The following is a 17571-nucleotide window of genomic DNA, read 5'->3' on the forward strand; positions in this document are numbered from 1 at the left end:
CATTTTCTGTCTCTGGTCTTTCCAGGTTTCATGTTTAAAGCCTGGCTACTTTTAAAACTATTTGCTGTAAATTAATTATACAGTTAAATTTTTATACTTCAAAATGTACTCCCAAAGTTATTAATTTGAATGTGGAAAAGTATGGAATTTGGACATGTGTAGAAAAGAAAAAAAGTCCAATGTCATTACTTGCCAACCTGCAGAGACTTGATTGGTGGAGAGTTTTTTTTTTTTGTAGTTTTATCTGCTTTTGCAGGCTTCAGGTTTCCTTGACCTGCAACGGTAATCAAAAGTGAGAGGGTTAAGCCACAACTTCCGCCAGTGATGATGGACTGTGAGAAAGTTCTGTATTTGGCTCTCAGAACTTTTTTTGCTTTTGGTGCCATTCCTGGCAACAATGAAGCCTTTTCTGTGTTATAAAATCAACTTTTACTTTAAATTTTTCTTTTCCACAGCGTTAAACCCAACACTAATGAGAAACCCTTGGTAATTATGAATAAAGTTAGCAGTATAATCAGCATTTCACAAACAAATGTGTCAATTTTCTATGGTTTTCATAGTGGCCATCAGTCTGATTCCCTCTGATAGAAGAGCGCCCACAGTAATGGCAGTGGAACCGAAGTCTCAGACTGGATTTGTTTCCTCATTACTTGTTGCTATCATCACAGCTGCAGGAGAGTGAAGTGACTGGACTGAGTTGCGTTTTAGTAAAATAGATTGGCTGTTCAATGAGGTTGAAAACTCAAAGACTGTAATCAGCACCATCTGTCTGAAACAGTGAGAACAGACCAAGTGATGTTTGTGTTTGTTAATGAAAACTACACATCATAGAGTCTTTCAATCCTTTAACTTTGCATGGTGTTATTTTTAAGAAAAATGGAGGATTTGTGCTAATAGTTGTGCTTCTTTTCTCCCTGCTCGCAGGACGTACCAGGCTGTAAAACTCCTGTACTGTTTTGGCATATTCATCACTTTCGCCCTGCAGTTCTACGTTCCTGCAGAAATCCTCATCCCGCCGGCTTTGGCCCGTGTGGGAGAGAGATGGGAGAAGCTTGTTGATCTCATGCTTCGCACCGTTCTGGTCATCATCACATGTAAGGAGAATACATTCTTTGTTTTAACTAGTGCTTCCCAGCGTTTAACTGAAACGTTTCCTTTTGCTTCTTAAAATAAGTGATTTACTGTTTTAAATGTTCGAAAATCAATAAACTAACAGCAACACTGAGCCTCATACAAGACATAACAAGTCACTTACAGACTTTTTTTTACTACCACAATGATTCATTTGTCCAATAGTGTCACTTTTCACTTGGTTCTCCTTGAAATACAGGGCCTTGCGAAAGTATTCACACCCTTTAGCCTTTTCAATGACTTCTGTGGAACCTTCTGCATTTCAGTCAGGAACATTATATCGCTCTTATTTTGCTTTTGCGTCTTTTTGATGCAGTCCTCTTTATATCGGTTGTTGTAATTTTCTTCATTAGGTTTATTTGAGCCAAATTGGAGCAATGACGGTCAGTCTGCTGGTTGACTCCTTAAGGGAAACCGACCCAGCAAACAGAGTTGATTGTCTGTGATGAGCACTTCTTGAAGCTTTTAAGATTTGTTCCTGCTTTTAACCACCCCCTCTTCACTTTAGCCAAAACCCTCTCAAAGAATAGAAACAGATGTGTTCTCAGAAGGTTGGTAGTTTGATTGTATTATAAAAGCTCCCCTTCATCTCTCATTGAGGACAGTATTTAAGCTGATTAACTGGTTCAGCCAAGTGGACGAGGCAGAAGCCCTTTAGAAGTATCGAGCGACTTCAGCGAAACCTTTGTGACTAATAACTTCCAGATGATCCCACAAGTCCAGAGCACTTGGAAGAGTCCTGCTTGTATTTACGCCTGGGCACTAGAGATCAAGCAGATTGATTAGAGAATGGAGTTAAAAACCGAGATGTATTTTGAAAGGGGATGATTAAAAGAGAACCAGATTGTGGTCTGTGTATAGTAAATATCTTAATTTCTTTTTGACTTTTTTATTTTCAAACCACTCTCCCTGGCTTGTTTAAATCCTTCTTTATAAGCAGATTGAGAAACCACAATGATTCCTAATCATTAACCTGCAGCACGCAGCATTCCCTACACAGCGTTTTGCTGTAACCCTGTATCTAAGGCAGCTGAAATGTAAGTTTTATATTTTGAGTTGATCTTGCAAAGGTTTGTCCATGGTGGAGATGGCAGCCCCTGATTAGAACAAGGTGCAGATGCACACTAATGGTCACCAGACTATTATATCTCCTCTGTGATTATTTATTTTGCCCCACGCTGACTTTACAAGACCGTACACCGGTTTGTAGCTCATTTTTAAGTCAGGGCCCTCTGTCACCTTGTTGATCTCAATGCAAAGCTTGAAAGTTTCAGCAGGAAGCACTTATTTTAATCAGAAATGCATCAATCCTGGTTTTATACAAAGTCCTTTCTCATCTTACACTACTTTTGGCCAATTGATTTTATTGTAAAGCAGAAATCTCAATTCAATTCAGTTTATTTATATAGCGCCAATTCACAACACATGTTGTCTCCAGGAACTTCACAACAGTCAGGTACATACAGGTCCTTCTCAAAATATTAGCATATTGTGATAAAGTTCATTATTTTCCATAATGTCATGATGAAAATTTAACATTCATATATTTTAGATTCATTGCACACTAACTGAAATATTTTAGGTCTTTTATTGTCTTAATACGGATGATTGTGGCATACAGCTCATGAAAACCCAAAATTCCTATCTCACAAAATTAGCATATCATTAAAAGGGTCTCTAAACGAGCTATGAACCTAATCATCTGAATCAACGAGTTAACTCTAAACACCTGCAAAAGATTCCTGAGGCCTTTAAAACTCCCAGCCTGGTTCATCACTCAAAACCCCAATCATGGGTAAGACTGCCGACCTGACTGCTGTCCAGAAGGCCACTATTGACACCCTCAAGCAAGAGGGTAAGACACAGAAAGACATTTCTGAACGAATGGGCTGTTCCCAGAGTGCTGTATCAAGGCACCTCAGTGGGAAGTCTGTGGGAAGGAAAAAGTGTGGCAGAAAACGCTGCACAACGAGAAGATGTGACCGGACCCTGAGGAAGATTGTGGAGAAGGGCCGATTCCAGACCTTGGGGGAACTGCGGAAGCAGTGGACTGAGTCTGGAGTAGAAACATCCAGAGCCACCGTGCACAGGCGTGTGCAGGAAATGGGCTACAGGTGCCGCATTCCCCAGACCTGGGCTACAGAGAAGCAGCACTGGACTATTGCTCAGTGGTCCAAAGTACTTTTTTCGGATGAAAGCAAATTCTGCATGTCATTCAGAAATCAAGGTGCCAGAGTCTGGAGGAAGACTGGGGAGAAGGAAATGCCAGAAGTCCAGTGTCAAGTACCCACAGTCAGTGATGGTCTGGGGTGCCGTGTCAGCTGCTGGTGTTGGTCCACTGTGTTTTATCAAAGGCAGGGTCAATGCAGCTAGCTATCAGGAGATTTTGGAGCACTTCATGCTTCCATCTGCTGAAAAGCTTTATGGAGATGAAGATTTCATTTTTCAGCACGACTTGGCACCTGCTCACAGTGCCAAAACCACTGGTAAATGGTTTACTGACCATGGTATCACTGTGCTCAATTGGCCTGCCAACTCTCCTGACCTGAACCCCATAGAGAATCTGTGGGATATTGTGAAGAGAACGTTGAGAGACTCAAGACCCAACACTCTGGATGAGCTAAAGGCCGCTATCGAAGCATCCTGGGCCTCCATAAGACCTCAGCAGTGCCACAGGCTGATTGCCTCCATGCCACGCCGCATTGAAGCAGTCATTTCTGCAAAAGGATTCCCGAACAAGTATCGAGTGCATAACTGTACATGATTATTTGAAGGTTGACGTTTTTTGTATTAAAAAAACTTTTATTTTATTGGTCGGATGAAATATGCTAATTTTGTGAGATAGGAATTTTGGGTTTTCATGAGCTGTATGCCAAAATCATCCGTATTAAGACAATAAAAGATCTGAAATATTTCAGTTAGTGTGCAATGAATCTAAAATATATGAATGTTAAATTTTCATCATTACATTGTTGAAAATAATGAACTTTATCACAATATGCTAATATTTTGAGAAGGACCTGTACATTCCAATTAATCCTAACCATTGAACAGTTCAGTCAGATTCAGTTATTTATTCAAATTGGATAAAAAGTTTTCTGTCTAAGGAAACCCAGCAGATTGCATCCAGTCAGTGACTTGCAGCATTCACTCCTCCTGGATGAGCTTGTAGAGACAGTGGACAATCACTGGTGTTGACTTTGCAGCAATCCCTCATACTGAGCATGCATGTAGCGACAGTGGAGAGGAAAAACTCCCTTTTCACAGGAAGAAACCTCCAGCAGAACCAGGCTCAGTGTGAGCGGCCATCTGCCACGACCGACTGGGGGTTTGAGAGAACAGAGCAGAGACATACCTCCTGCTTAGTTTTTCTGTCCACTATGACGATGCAGAGTCACAGTACGATACATTGTTCAATTCAATGCCAGGTACAGTGTATGCAAAAAATATCCATATATAGAACACATTTCAGCTGTATTGTATGGTCTATATTAGTACTGCGATTTTCTGATGGGGTTTAGACTTGAAAAATGCTCAAATTCCTGCTCAAATAAATCCTGATTCAGGGATGAGGGTAATGACAGGCTTCGATAGTTGCACAACACCCCACAACCCCCCTTAAAAATTGGTCAGTGCACATCCCAGAGAACCTGACAAACGTACAAGTGTGTTTCTCAGTTTGAATGCAGAAATGTCTTCTTCTTGTCTAAGCCTGAGCTCTTTTACGTCAGAACTGAAGTGGAAAGGAGGAATTCTTTTCAGAAATGATGGTCTCTGCTTCCCCCAGGCTAATGTGGACCAGCATCATTCATCTTTTTAGAGGCACACAGCTCACATGCCATCATCCATAATACTACAGAGGTGCATTAGTACAAATTGCATGAATATTTTACACATCTGTGAAGACACATTATTTCTGAATAAAATGGGTGTTTTGGAGCAACATATTCTGTTAAGGCATCCATAGTGTAGTAAGCCACTCTGATTGTTTATTTCCACCCAGACTTTCTGCCTTGTTGGGTGAACCATAGGAGAGTTTATTTCCTGGTGGACACTATCTTATACATGTTTTATAAATGGCGGCTAACGTGAAGACACTTTTTTTTCCTCTTACTGCAGAAAGACATGTTTACACTACAGGAACAATATTTTTAATACATTCATCTCCAGCACCAGAGTATATACTTTTAAAGATTTAAAGAAAATGGCTTTGATTTAAGTCTGCAGCATCTCGCATCCCATTGGTAGTTTAAGTAGAGCTAGTCAGTCTGCTAACACAAGGTTTAACTAATCTAAATTAAAATAAACTAAGTAAAAGTGTACAGCATCAATATTAACTAGTCATTATAGGCAAAGATAAAAAGGTTTTGATTTGTGTTGACCTTTTAAAGGATCTTCTTTACTCAGAGTCCCCAGCTTCACCAAAGGTCTGTCAACATCTGCAGAGTTTCATCATCAATGCTTGTTTATAAAGCAACCTAATTCTTAAACTCTCTGTTAGATTTCTTAATGCTAAATGTGTTGCTCAGAACACTTAAATAACTACACAACTGATTCAAAGTACTCTATATTCCTACATATTTTACTTCCAAACAGCCAAGGTTTCTTGTGATCTTTTCTTTTTCACCTCTTTTAATTGATTTTTTTTATCAATATTTTTTCCAGGTTTCTGCAGACCTTTCACAGACTTACATTAAACATTGGCTGCTTTCTGCTCTTATTTTTGCTCATTCTTTGTTATTTTTAGTTAATCTTGGTTTACCATGTTCAGTGTGTCCTTTTTAAAATTTGACTCCTAAAAAGAACAGATGGCACAGATCAAATTCTCTCTTTTGGCTTTATCGAGTACTGAAAATCTACTATATAAATCAATATAACAAAGAAAATGATGGTGAAAAATGGAGCAACCAGAAATAGTTATTGTTGCCTTTTCTCACTGCTTTAATCAGTCAAAAACAGACAAAAAGTTAAAATGTAAAATTATCATTGTGTTAAAACCATAAAAGAAATGACAACACCAATTCAGTACAAACTGTTTAAACTTAATGGTGTTTCTACTGTAAAGTAATCAAGAGCAATGAAGCTTTAAAGATGGCTGTAGTTTCTCACTCCTTGTTCTCTCTGTAAGAAATTTTTCCACAGTATTTGTGCATTAAAAAAAACAATACGAGGAGCAGCATGAAAGTATAACTCCATTCCACACCATTACGTCTTTTCCATTCATGGTTCCAGCACCGTGTGGCTCCACTCCGCAAAACCTTGCTCTACTCGGCACAAAACCTGTTGTGTTTCCACTGACGGCTGGAGGTGTAGCTTGAAGCTCCACTTCCAGCTGTCAGCTTCTTGTGCTGTGCAGATTAAAATAAACACATAGCACATCATGTCCTCCAACAGAGAGGTTGCAGAGTCCAGACCACCCTCCCGTCCACAACTCGTGGGACGATGACCATAACTGGTGTTCCATGATTTTGAAACACCGCCACCGCTTTCAGTTTGACCCGCTCCCATGGTTGTGGTCCTTAATATTTTTAATACTCTCAGCTACCTCAGCGAATACCTTCTTATTTCTCTTCTCCCCTATCGAGCTGCTGTTGAGTTTTGCAGTGCAAAAAAAGCCAGTACCGGGCCGGAAAACACAGCAATGGAGATGGCCACAAAATGGACTAAGAGGGGTGGAGCCGGCGAAAGTGGAGCCCATGGAAAAGGGGCCCATTCTTCATTAAGCTGCTTGCTTTGAAACATAGTTTGCTTAGGCTTTTCCAACACTATGGGAAAAGTTACTAACCAGAAATCCTGATGGAAACATAACTAAAGCACCCATGCAACTATTTGGATGTTTTGATACTCATTTATTGCCCTCTTATTAATTACAGGACTTTCTTTAGGATCGTTGGCTTCTGTTTCTGTTTGTCTCAAATAAATAAATTCATTGATTTGTTTGGTGTTTTTAGATGGTTTTGTCTGAACTCATACTTTTCACTCTATGTAAGAAAACAACTAATTAAACAACTAATTGAAGTGAAGAGAGAGTACACTGCCACCCACATTCTTTTTGCTGGTAAAGATGTCATGTTGGTGGAGACTTAGATCAGCAGTTTCTGGCAGCAGTAAGCATCTCACTGTATCAGTCGGTGCAGTTAATGGAGTTAATGCATTGCTTAAATCAAGTTTGAGGTTCTCATGGAAACAAAGTGAGAAGAAGAAAAGATCACTGTTTAAGCTGAAGTTCCAGCTGCATTCAGGCAGTCATCAGTAGAACTGAAGATCTGTTTTGCCCTTCTTGTGGACTAACAGTTGATTGCCTGTGCATCTCAAGGTGCCAGCATGTCCTTCAGAGCTAGTTTGTTTGCAGCTTTAAATGTAAGTGTGCGTTTTGTTCTGGGAATCTGTTCGATGGGAGAGGTGGAGAGTCAATTAGTCAGCAGCCTAACACCAACATGTCTTCTCTACTTGCACTCACTCTCTCATTCTGAGAACTTTCAGTTCCCACTCCTGTCCTGCTTTCAGGTAGCAGAACACGGTTCCCCGTAATGGACCTTTGATTGCTATTTATTGACAATGAGTCAAGACTGCTGATACTCTTTCATTGTTTCGTTTCTCTGCTGTCCGATTTTTAAAGGTTCATTTTCCAGGTGCGCTAAAGTCACATTGGCATTACAGCTGCTACTGTTAAGACGTCAAGCCTGGTCAGTTAATCAGAAAACCACTGACAGTGGAGGCTTGTACAGAAAAATAAGAATGAAACGCATCCAGATGTAGCTTTGAATGATGCTTTCACAAGGAAACTTTGGTTCGGATGTCCCTTTTTCATATAAAAATACAGGTTTCCTTGCAAGGGCAGATTCTAAAGATGGCACTGAGGTGAGTTTATTTAACATTTAGATAATTAAGGGGTAGGGGAGCAATAATGATGAGTAAATATCCTCTATGACTCAGATTGATAGAGACGGCAGGTCTTCTATTTAAACAATTTGTTCTATAAAAAATCTGTGGCATAATGGGATTGTTGGCTCTTATTAAAGCCTGAATAGAAAGATTTTTAGCACCAAATTTATCAATGAACAAACCAGTTAGGCTCATTTATATTTAGAAATCATTGCATCTTTTAGCTTTTTAAGGGAGTAAAACCAAATGAGTGTGTCAAAGTAGCTTCACTTTAAAAACAAGGAACTGAAACAAATAACTGAGTTTGCCACTGAGTACCATTCTTTAAGAAAATGTGAAGGAAGGAAGCCCATGATTATTTTAGTGATTGAATTTATTTGAGGTGTTTTTACTGCTTTAAACCACTTAGGAAAATATTCTGATTCTCCATCCTAATTGCTTAGCTGCTAATACCTTTAAAGGTAAGCTTTTTTCAGTTCTGGTCTGACTTGTAGTCCCCAATAGTTACAATCATTTTCTACAACTCTGAGGAGGAATTTGTTTAGAATAGCAGTTTGAAGCAAACATTCAACCAAAAGATCTCTAGAGGAACTGCCTTTATTAAATGAGATTTAAAAGTAATTCAATAAAAGTCTTAATCTGACAGGTGAAGAGGATATGTTTTCTTGTTAACTCTGAAAATGTTAAACCGCAAACAGAAATCCCAATTTTTACATATTGTGAAATTAGTCAACCAGCTGATATTCCTGGTACCAGTGTGCGATTTTAAAATGGCTTTCATTTGATGGTAAATGTCATGGGTTTGACTGATGCTCCAGGTCTTCTCTCCTCCCAGATCCACCATGACTTCCTTTAAGATCTGTTTTAACTGGGAGAGCTGTAAAACAAACCTAGATGTCACTCGTTGCTGCAACAACAAAGCCCTTTCTTTCCCTGCTATGCGTTTCAGTTTGAGCTCAAACAGGCAGATAAGAAGTAAAACAGAGGACTGCCCTGAGCAAACGTTCCCCCATCTCTCTCTGCTGAGCTCTGATTTGACTTGCATTTTCCCTGAAAAGGTCAGTTTGTTTCAATGCTCTGAGATTTCTTTTGAAGTGAGGACTCTTTTCTAATATACTACAGATAGGCTGCGGAGCGGAGGTGCTTACTGTTGCAGCTGTTTTGAATCAAAGCGCCTCTGAGTGGCAGCGATGGGATTGATATACGGCTTTACCTTGTTCTGTGCGTCTCTTATAGTCTCTACTCAAGGTTTGACAAAATTATCAAAAGGTGCGGTTCTTGGATTGTCACATGAGGCTAGCTAGAAATCTCAAAGACAAAAACATGAAGTTGCATTAGGGAATTTTTGTCTTAGTGACAGAAGATTGCTTAAAACAACTTCACAAAAGCAAACTTTGATGTTGGCCTTTGAAGTTGGAGTTGATAACGTACATCTAAACATTAATCAGGCGTTGCCTGCAGAGATGGCAGATCCACATCATTGTGAAATCATTAAAACATTGACACATATGCCTTTTTATTGCATAATGACTTTTTGTTTTGTTTTATGTTTGCATGTGGAATAGACTTAGATCCACTTAAGTCTCCCTGCAAACCTTTTCTCTTCCACCTATTTCAACCAATTTGGCAACTCTCATGAAGACTTTGATTCTAGCAAACCAAAACTTCATTTGAATACGAATAAAAGATGTTTACGAAAACACCATAAACACTGAAATGAAATCAACATATTAAATGTATCGTAGATATTTTATGTGAACCTTGAACTTAATGAGGTGGGTTTTTACATTGATAAGCTTAAACTAAGCACAGCTCACTCTAGGTACATTTGTGTTTATTGCATTTTGAACAAACTTGGCAGCTTTAGGCAGTCAGATTTCCTCCAGGCAACATACAGTGCTGTGAAAATGTATTTTTCCCCTTTAAGATTTTTTCTGTCTTTGCTTTTGTATCACACTTGCGTGTATCAGATCATGAGTCAGGATTTTAATTTCAGAAAGATAACCTGAGTTTTGTAAAGTCAAATCAAACTTGAAATGAAACATAAATTTGCTGCAAGCTGTGCATCAAACACAACCGCAGAATGTAGCTGCAACTGTAGAAATATGTCTCTTGACTGGTTAAACAAAAATTGCCCAAAGTGACGACTCTGTTGATGTTGCAACATCATCAGAGATTCTTTAGCAAAGCCTCAATAATCATCTTTTGCTTTTACTTCTCACGCTGATGCTGTAAGTATAGACCGTACAGCTGGGGGCGATTTGCTTTAGAAAACCCCTCCACATCCATTGGTCCTGAAGTAACAGACTGTACCAGTTTCACCACCAGTATTAATTTTTTTCTCAAACAACCCACTTAATAACTCCTTGAGATCTAGCGTAATACATGTCAACACATAATCATTCATTTCTAATAGCTGAGAAACTGGATCAGCAATATGTGCCGGTTTTGGTCGTTGTTCTGTCCTCTCTGAAAGTAATCTCTTCGTCTGAGTCACTTTGCCACAGGCTCGAGGTGAGCAGCTTGCGCGTGTTGTTAAGCTGTTGATGCAAACAGAAGAGGACACATGAGGATGTGGCGTGAGCCTCCTCTTCCTCTTCTCTTTTTCTTGTACTTCATCCTGGAACAGTGTGGCACAAAGTTATGCTCCTACTGGAAAGGGAACTGCTTGTTGGAGAGTAGTGCTGTCATTTTTTTAATTTTTAATTTTTACCCTTCCAGGAATGTGATGTGTGCCTTTATAGGCTGTGGAGCAGATTCCCCTCTGCATGTTGGCCTTTGATTTATGTCTCCATCTCAGCTTTCTGACTTACCTTCTGTCTCCAGAAACAAAATCACAGTTTACTTATGGACTGATATTAAAGAATCCAAGATCTTTTTTTTAAAGATTTAAAAGATCTAATCAGTGATTGGGCATTAAATGTAGTTGAATACCTGCTTTAGAAAGATTAATTTATTACTTTTCAGGAGTTCTTTTCTACAGAAAAAAATACTGAGAGTACATAATGGTAATGGCAACAATGGCTCCATCAGTGGTTCATTTTAGGAATGAGACATAGTTAAAGAGATGTGCCAGGGTTACCTTCTATGGAAAGAAACACCAAGAGAAGAAAAAGGTACATGCAACAACAATTGCAAATAATGAATAAATGGAAATTAGTAAGTCAAGATAAACAAAGCTGCTGTCTATATGCCTGTAGTGGCTTCATCCGTCTATCAAAGTTGTTAATCTGTTTATTTTGTGTTCATACGTCTGTATTGTGACGCCAGTAGTTCACACTTGCTCCAGGAAGGTGCCAGTAGCGATCTTCAGACGTGACACGATCTCATTCAGTTGTTGGCAGATTAATTGAACACAGCACAGTTTGAAAAGCGCCTTTTCTCTTGTTGACACACAAATCTGTCCTCATCATTCTGAAAAGACCGCAGCAACAATAAGCACTAAAGGTTATATCTGAAACATTAATCAGAACATCGCATCTGAATGTTTCAAACTAGCCTCATCTCTGAATGAAGGCCTCTGTCCCCAAATAACCCAACATTCTGGCTCAATTATTATGTCACATGACCCAGTCAGCCTGAGGATCTGTCATTACCAAGGATCTCCTGCAGGGTAGGGAAGGTCAAGCTCGCCCTCCAACTCTAATTTTACCTCTCTCCCTGCTCTTCTTGTCCTTTTCTGCCTCATATTTGATCACCAGGTTTTTCCCTGACTGTCTATACACTTTGTAAAGTATAAAAACTTTTCAGTATACATTAATCATAGTGTATCGTAGCTTGCTTTTCAGTTATACATAGACTGCAACAATGAGCTAATGGTCACTTTTAACCCAATGTCCAAATCCGTTTGTTTAAGCATTTAATAAGGCTAATAGCAGTATAAAAGCTTTATAATGCCTTTCAGTTAGGTCATTTATTAGGTACATAAATCCTGTTGGCATTTTGTTTAGAGCATCACTATATACTGTAGTTCTGCATCATTTTGTGTTTTGCAGTCACAGGCCACCTTCAAGCAAAAAACTTAAAAACTGGAGCTTCATGTCAGGAACAGGTGTTCTGCTTTAGGGTTTGTGTTTAAAATAAACAAGGTCAGTGTTAATAGCCGCTGGGCACAAAAGGATAAAGTTTATATTAGTCACATCAGAGTGGAAGAGTGTTTCAAGGATTTACATCAAGAACTTCACCGGCATCCACATTGGTTTTGTACCCCACAAGTCCTCTTGAAACCACACAAGACTTCTGTTGTTTCACACTGCAGGACATACAGAATGGAAGTTTGGAAAAGTGCTTGCTGTGGTAATTAAAGCCTCTCATACCCTTTCTGTGCCCCTCAGAAACCCATAGTGGTCCCCAATGACTCTTAAAGACAGATGGGTCAGTGTGATGTCAAGCCAAGAAAAGGACAACCGTCCATCTCTAATCCTTTTTGCTCGTTTGTTCTCAGCCTCGTTTGTTGAGGAGATAAAGTTGAGTCTGCTGGGGAGAGTCTTTGCCTGCAGAACGAAGCTCTTTTTGTCTTCATTGTCTTTGTAGTATTCTCTGAGGTCCTTACAGCCTAATACGTTTGTTGTTCAAAGAAAAATCAGTTTAGCTTTTTGTTGGACTTTGTTGAAGAACAGTTCTGACGAAGGGTCCATTTTTTGGCTCAGTCTTCTGTTAACTAAACACACTGCAGGCATAAAAGATTGTTATACTGAGAGAGAGAGATGTTTATGTTTTAAAAACTGTAATCGGAGAGAGGGTAATATTTTTCCATGGTGATTAAAGTTAGGGAGTTGGAGAAGAGGTAGAAAATAAATAAATAAAGGACCATTTACTTAAAATTATTAAAATTTGTATTTATTTTAAAATAGTTTAGTCTTAATACTTTTAAATACTTTAAGGTTGATCTTCTCTGCCAGAGCTCATAACTAATTCTGTTTCATAGATTACACATTTTTCTTATTTGTTGAACCTCCTACCTGTTTTGTAGAATTTGATTTTTCAAATGGTTTTGAAGGTTTAAAGCGGCAGTTCAGTCCAACAAAATGACTTAGTCTGCTTTGGATTGACAGCCTGTGCTTCAAGCCTGTTCCCTGTCCCCACCGTTTTCAAAAGCAGTTTAATTTGACCTTCTATTATTCACTGCCACAGACAATTAAATAGTTTCTCCTAACAGAACCTCGGATCAACCATCCCCCACTTGTTGCTGTCAGTTGTATATAATCTAGGTTCACACCATGTGATTTCTAAGACTTTGTTTCTTGTTGTTAAAAAAATCTTAGGCAAATCTTTAGTCATGAACTTGAGAATAGGGCAGACAGCGGTGGCTTTAAAACAATGAGCACCACCCCTCTTTGTTGTTATGGTAACACTGTTTTGAGACAAACGCTGATAACAAGCTATACAAGAGTTACCGTTTCTACACACTCACTAATGGGACACATAACCAAACTCCTTATCTTGCTAACTTCAACTTCTTAGTGTCAGGTTTTAAAGAGCTTAAATGACTGAAATGTATTGATAAATGTCATGGCGGTATGTGATATTATTTAAGCAGCAGAGGTAGTAGAAGGTGCATGTTGTACATATTTTAAATATGTTATTTATGTTGTTTTTCCAGAGCTGCGCATTTTTAGAAAAACACATTCTGATGTGTTTTTTCTACACATTAGAATGTGTAGAAAAATCATTATTAATAATGTTTATTATGATTAACCCACATTTCCCTCTGCATATTCTTTTTCCATCATTACATTGTTCCCACCCCTCTTCCTGAGAGTTCTGATCTTGGTTACTAAGTATTAGTTAATGGTATAAAGGAAAGTGAAAGTCCATCTTATTACAGATATATTATTGGGAAGTAGAGTTTCAGTGCATCACACCTAATACTCTGTTTTTTTCCAGATATTCTCTCAAGCCAGTCCTTTGTAGTTGCGATATTACAAATGCTAATAGTGTGAGGATGACTGTGATTCTTTGTATTGTACAACTTTATTTTTTATTATCATAACACATTCAAACCAATATATTTTTGCTATATGTTCTCTGAATATCATACCTTCCCCTGTCTAATTGCAAGTTTTGTCTAAATGAATTTACATTTCCTGATAAATAATCACAAGAAATCAGAATACAGCAATTAAACTGTTTTCACTTGAAAACATCTTTTGATGATTCAATATGAGTTTCTTTATCTCGTGAAAATTTATTTTTGTTTTGTGCTTAAAAATGCCTCCTCGAAGGCCGATTCCCTGCACTTGTTAGTGGTATTTGAATGACTCCAGCACATCCTTTGTGTTTGTTTCATGTATTTGGCATCTTGCAGGTATCACACAATGAGATTTTTTATTTCCAGCAGACAACATGGCAGCATAAAAAGGTCGTTTGATGACATTTTCATCTTGTACAATGAACCTCACATAAAAAGGCAGGTCATGGTGCTGTGGTACCAGACTGTGTGGTTTTTGTGTATCAAAATTGCCTTTTACTTAAACAGTGAGTGATTTTATTTTTAGCTGGTAGAATTTGTTTTCATGTTGAAGTACACCTTTACGTGGTGTGTGACTTATTAAGTTTTGCCGCTGAAATCCATGCTTTTATCAACTTACTTCCAAGAGGAAAACCTTTTCATTTCTCTGTGCCCTCGCCACTTTCTCATAAATCCGACCGTTTTGTACTCAACATCTGATGTGACCTTTTCTGTCCTACTGAGGAAACGCAACTGCCACCGCTGTGGCGCTGCATTTAATTTTCCTCGAGCCGTATGTCATTTATTTAAAAATCATGGTTTCCAGGACAGATTGGATGTATTGACTTGTGAAACAGCCCTTCAAAGAAGCAGCAGACATCTTCATTTATTATGCTACCCTGTGCTGAAATACAATTTACTGCAGTCATTTTGCATAGTTGTCATGTTTGCAGAAGAAGGTAATCATATGTCCTGCATTTGTTTGATATTCTATCCTGTTTGATATTCTATCCTGAAGGCTGTGCAGTGGCTTCTTCATGCTGAGACAACATGCATCATTTTCTCAGTTTTACTTTTAAATTCAGATTGCTGTTCAAGGCTGAATAGCTCTGTATTTAACATCTTAGTGCAGAAGTTTGTCCTTGCTTTTCCTTCACATGATTGTATATTTTAATATCATTAAACCCATTCAGAGACTGTAAAAATATTTTAAAAAGAATAACGGCACAGAATTTCAGAAAATCATCCCTCTTTAGTGTTTTTATGTTGCCTCTTCGGTTGAAGTATAACCTCTGACCATTTGGTGTTACTGTGTCCGCTTTAAAGACATCAGCTAAGAAGTTGAAGGTTGGGTGCAACTGGTAATCCCAAATGGACAATAACTCTAAGCATACTGCTATATTAGTTGCAAGGTGACTTCATGACAACACAGTGAGGCCAAATTAGCCCTAAAAGCTAACACAGAACAACAATTGCTCTGTGTTCAAGCAGCCGGTCCGCAAAGCAAAGCAGAAGGAAAAATAAAACACTATTTTAATAAAGTGTTTCAAAAATCTTTTGCTAAATTACAAATCTATCACATTTTGAACAACTGATGTTGCGTTAGCTTGTCATATCAGTGACTTATTGAATGGAGTGATGGATTACCAAGGTGGGGGCAAAAACTGATGTAGATATAATCAAATTTTGGCCTTTTGACGGCAAGCCTGATAATGTCGCATCCAGAATTAGTGGCTCAGCTAACCATAAAGAAAGTAGCGGCTGCAGCGCTATTTAGCAACCCCTCTAATTAAAGTAAGTACCACTAACACAAATGTGTGTTTGAGTGGTGGCGGCGTGCTACGGCCGAACGTAGCGCAAATAGAGCGAGTTGTGTAGTAAACACAGCAGAACTAATGGTGGGTATCATCTTAGCATTAGCAGCTGGGATAGCAGAGACAGCATTAAGCACGATTATAAGGACAATGCAGACATATTTTATGCCAGTTAATAAGAGGAGAGGAAGGGAAACGGATAAAATGGAACAAGCACAAATTACCGAACCATCAAGGCTCAAACCACATGGTGAGATAAAGTTTTCTCAGACAGACAGTTTTAGGTGGATAGTCTTATTGTCGGCCAGGGTGCAGTCCCCAGATACATAGACAGCACATCACATTGGATGAGTTGGTTTCAATTCAATTCAGTTTATTTATATAGCGCCAATTCACAACACATGTTGTCTCAAGGCACTTCACAACAGTCTAGTACATACATTCCAATTAATCCTAACCATTGAACAGTGCAGTCAGATTCAGTTATTTATTCAAATTGGTTAAAAAGTTTTTCTGTCTAAGGAAACCCAGCAGATTGCATCCAGTCAGTGACTTGCAGCATTCACTCCTCCTGGATGAGCATGTAGAGACAGTGGACAGTCACTGGCGTTGACCTTGCAGCAATCCCTCATACTGAGCATGCATGTAGCGACAGTGGAGAGGAAAAACTCCCTTTTAACAAGAAGAAACCTCCAGCAGAACCAGTGTCAGTGTGAGCGACCATCTGCCATGACCGACTGGGGGTTTGAGAGAAAAGAGCAGAGACACAAAGAGAACAAAGAAGCACTGATTCAGGAGTACTTTCTATGGGAAGGAAAAGTAAATGTTAATGGATGTAGCTCCTTTAGTCGTTTCACCTAGAAAGAAAGAACAGATAAACTCTGAGCCAGTTTTCAAGGTTAGAGTTTGAAAGAGAGCACATAGAGTTAGTCACAGTAGAAGCTCAGTCAGTAGCTATGTCTAGGAGAGAGAAAGGGTTAAACACTAAAAGACACGGGCAGTTTCCTTCAAAGATTCTGTCTTTTACTCAGCCAATGAGAATAAAACATTCACACGCATGTCCTCCCCAATGCAGCCTGTGGAGAGCTGCGGGCAAAGAGAAAGAAATGCTGTGCGCCAAGATTTGTAGCTCTGACATCATAGTGATTCCAGCTGTGACCCCTGCTTCCTGGGAGCTGTTGTGAAAATAGGTTAATACTGTGCATTCTGGGATTCAGAGTTTTTACCAGGCTCCTTTGTTCTCTGTATGTAGTTCAGTCCTTGTTCCCTCTCATGGCTGGGCAACTAACTTTAGAACTATCCAAAATGTGATGGTGTTTGTTTTGTACTGTTATAAAAAATATTTCATGTATTTACCTGAAAGATATTTTGCATCTGTCATAGAAATTACTGGTTAAATACATTTTAAACAAAAATAAAATAAATCCCCATCACAGCAGGCACAGATTATTGTCCCTCCAGCTGACTACCATCTCCTGATTAAATAAATCCTTGCTCAGGCTTAGAGGGAACTACTTCTGTTACCTTATATTACTGTAATTTCAAACATCCACCCGCCACGATAATTAGATTTGCGGCTTTGAATTGAAAACTGGGATTGAGCGTCCTGTTTTCATTGTCCCGCTATTTCAGTTACTCCTAGAAACAACCCCACGGGCTAAAATATTCGTTCTGATTTTCTACAGATTTTAGAAGTTGTTTAGAAATCGTCTTCTCCCTTCTACAAAAGTTTGTAATTACACAGGAAGAATATGTTTGTCCCTTTCTACTTGCTTTAGCTTGAAAAGCCTC

General features: G+C 38.8%; 1 protein-coding gene across 1 annotated transcript in view; it reads left to right on the forward strand.

The window, feature by feature from the left end:
* slc36a1 (solute carrier family 36 member 1) overlaps window positions 1-17571 on the forward strand; it is a 60807-nt gene that overhangs the window by 30800 nt on the left and 12436 nt on the right. Inside the window, exon 11 of the mRNA XM_047353907.1 lies at window positions 925-1094. Within this exon, the coding sequence (XP_047209863.1) occupies window positions 925-1094 (170 nt within the window). The remainder of the gene's footprint in view (window positions 1-924; window positions 1095-17571) is intronic.

Source organism: Girardinichthys multiradiatus, chromosome 23 (genome assembly GCF_021462225.1).
Source record: "Girardinichthys multiradiatus isolate DD_20200921_A chromosome 23, DD_fGirMul_XY1, whole genome shotgun sequence".
In the NCBI taxonomy this organism is placed as follows: domain Eukaryota; kingdom Metazoa; phylum Chordata; class Actinopteri; order Cyprinodontiformes; family Goodeidae; genus Girardinichthys; species Girardinichthys multiradiatus.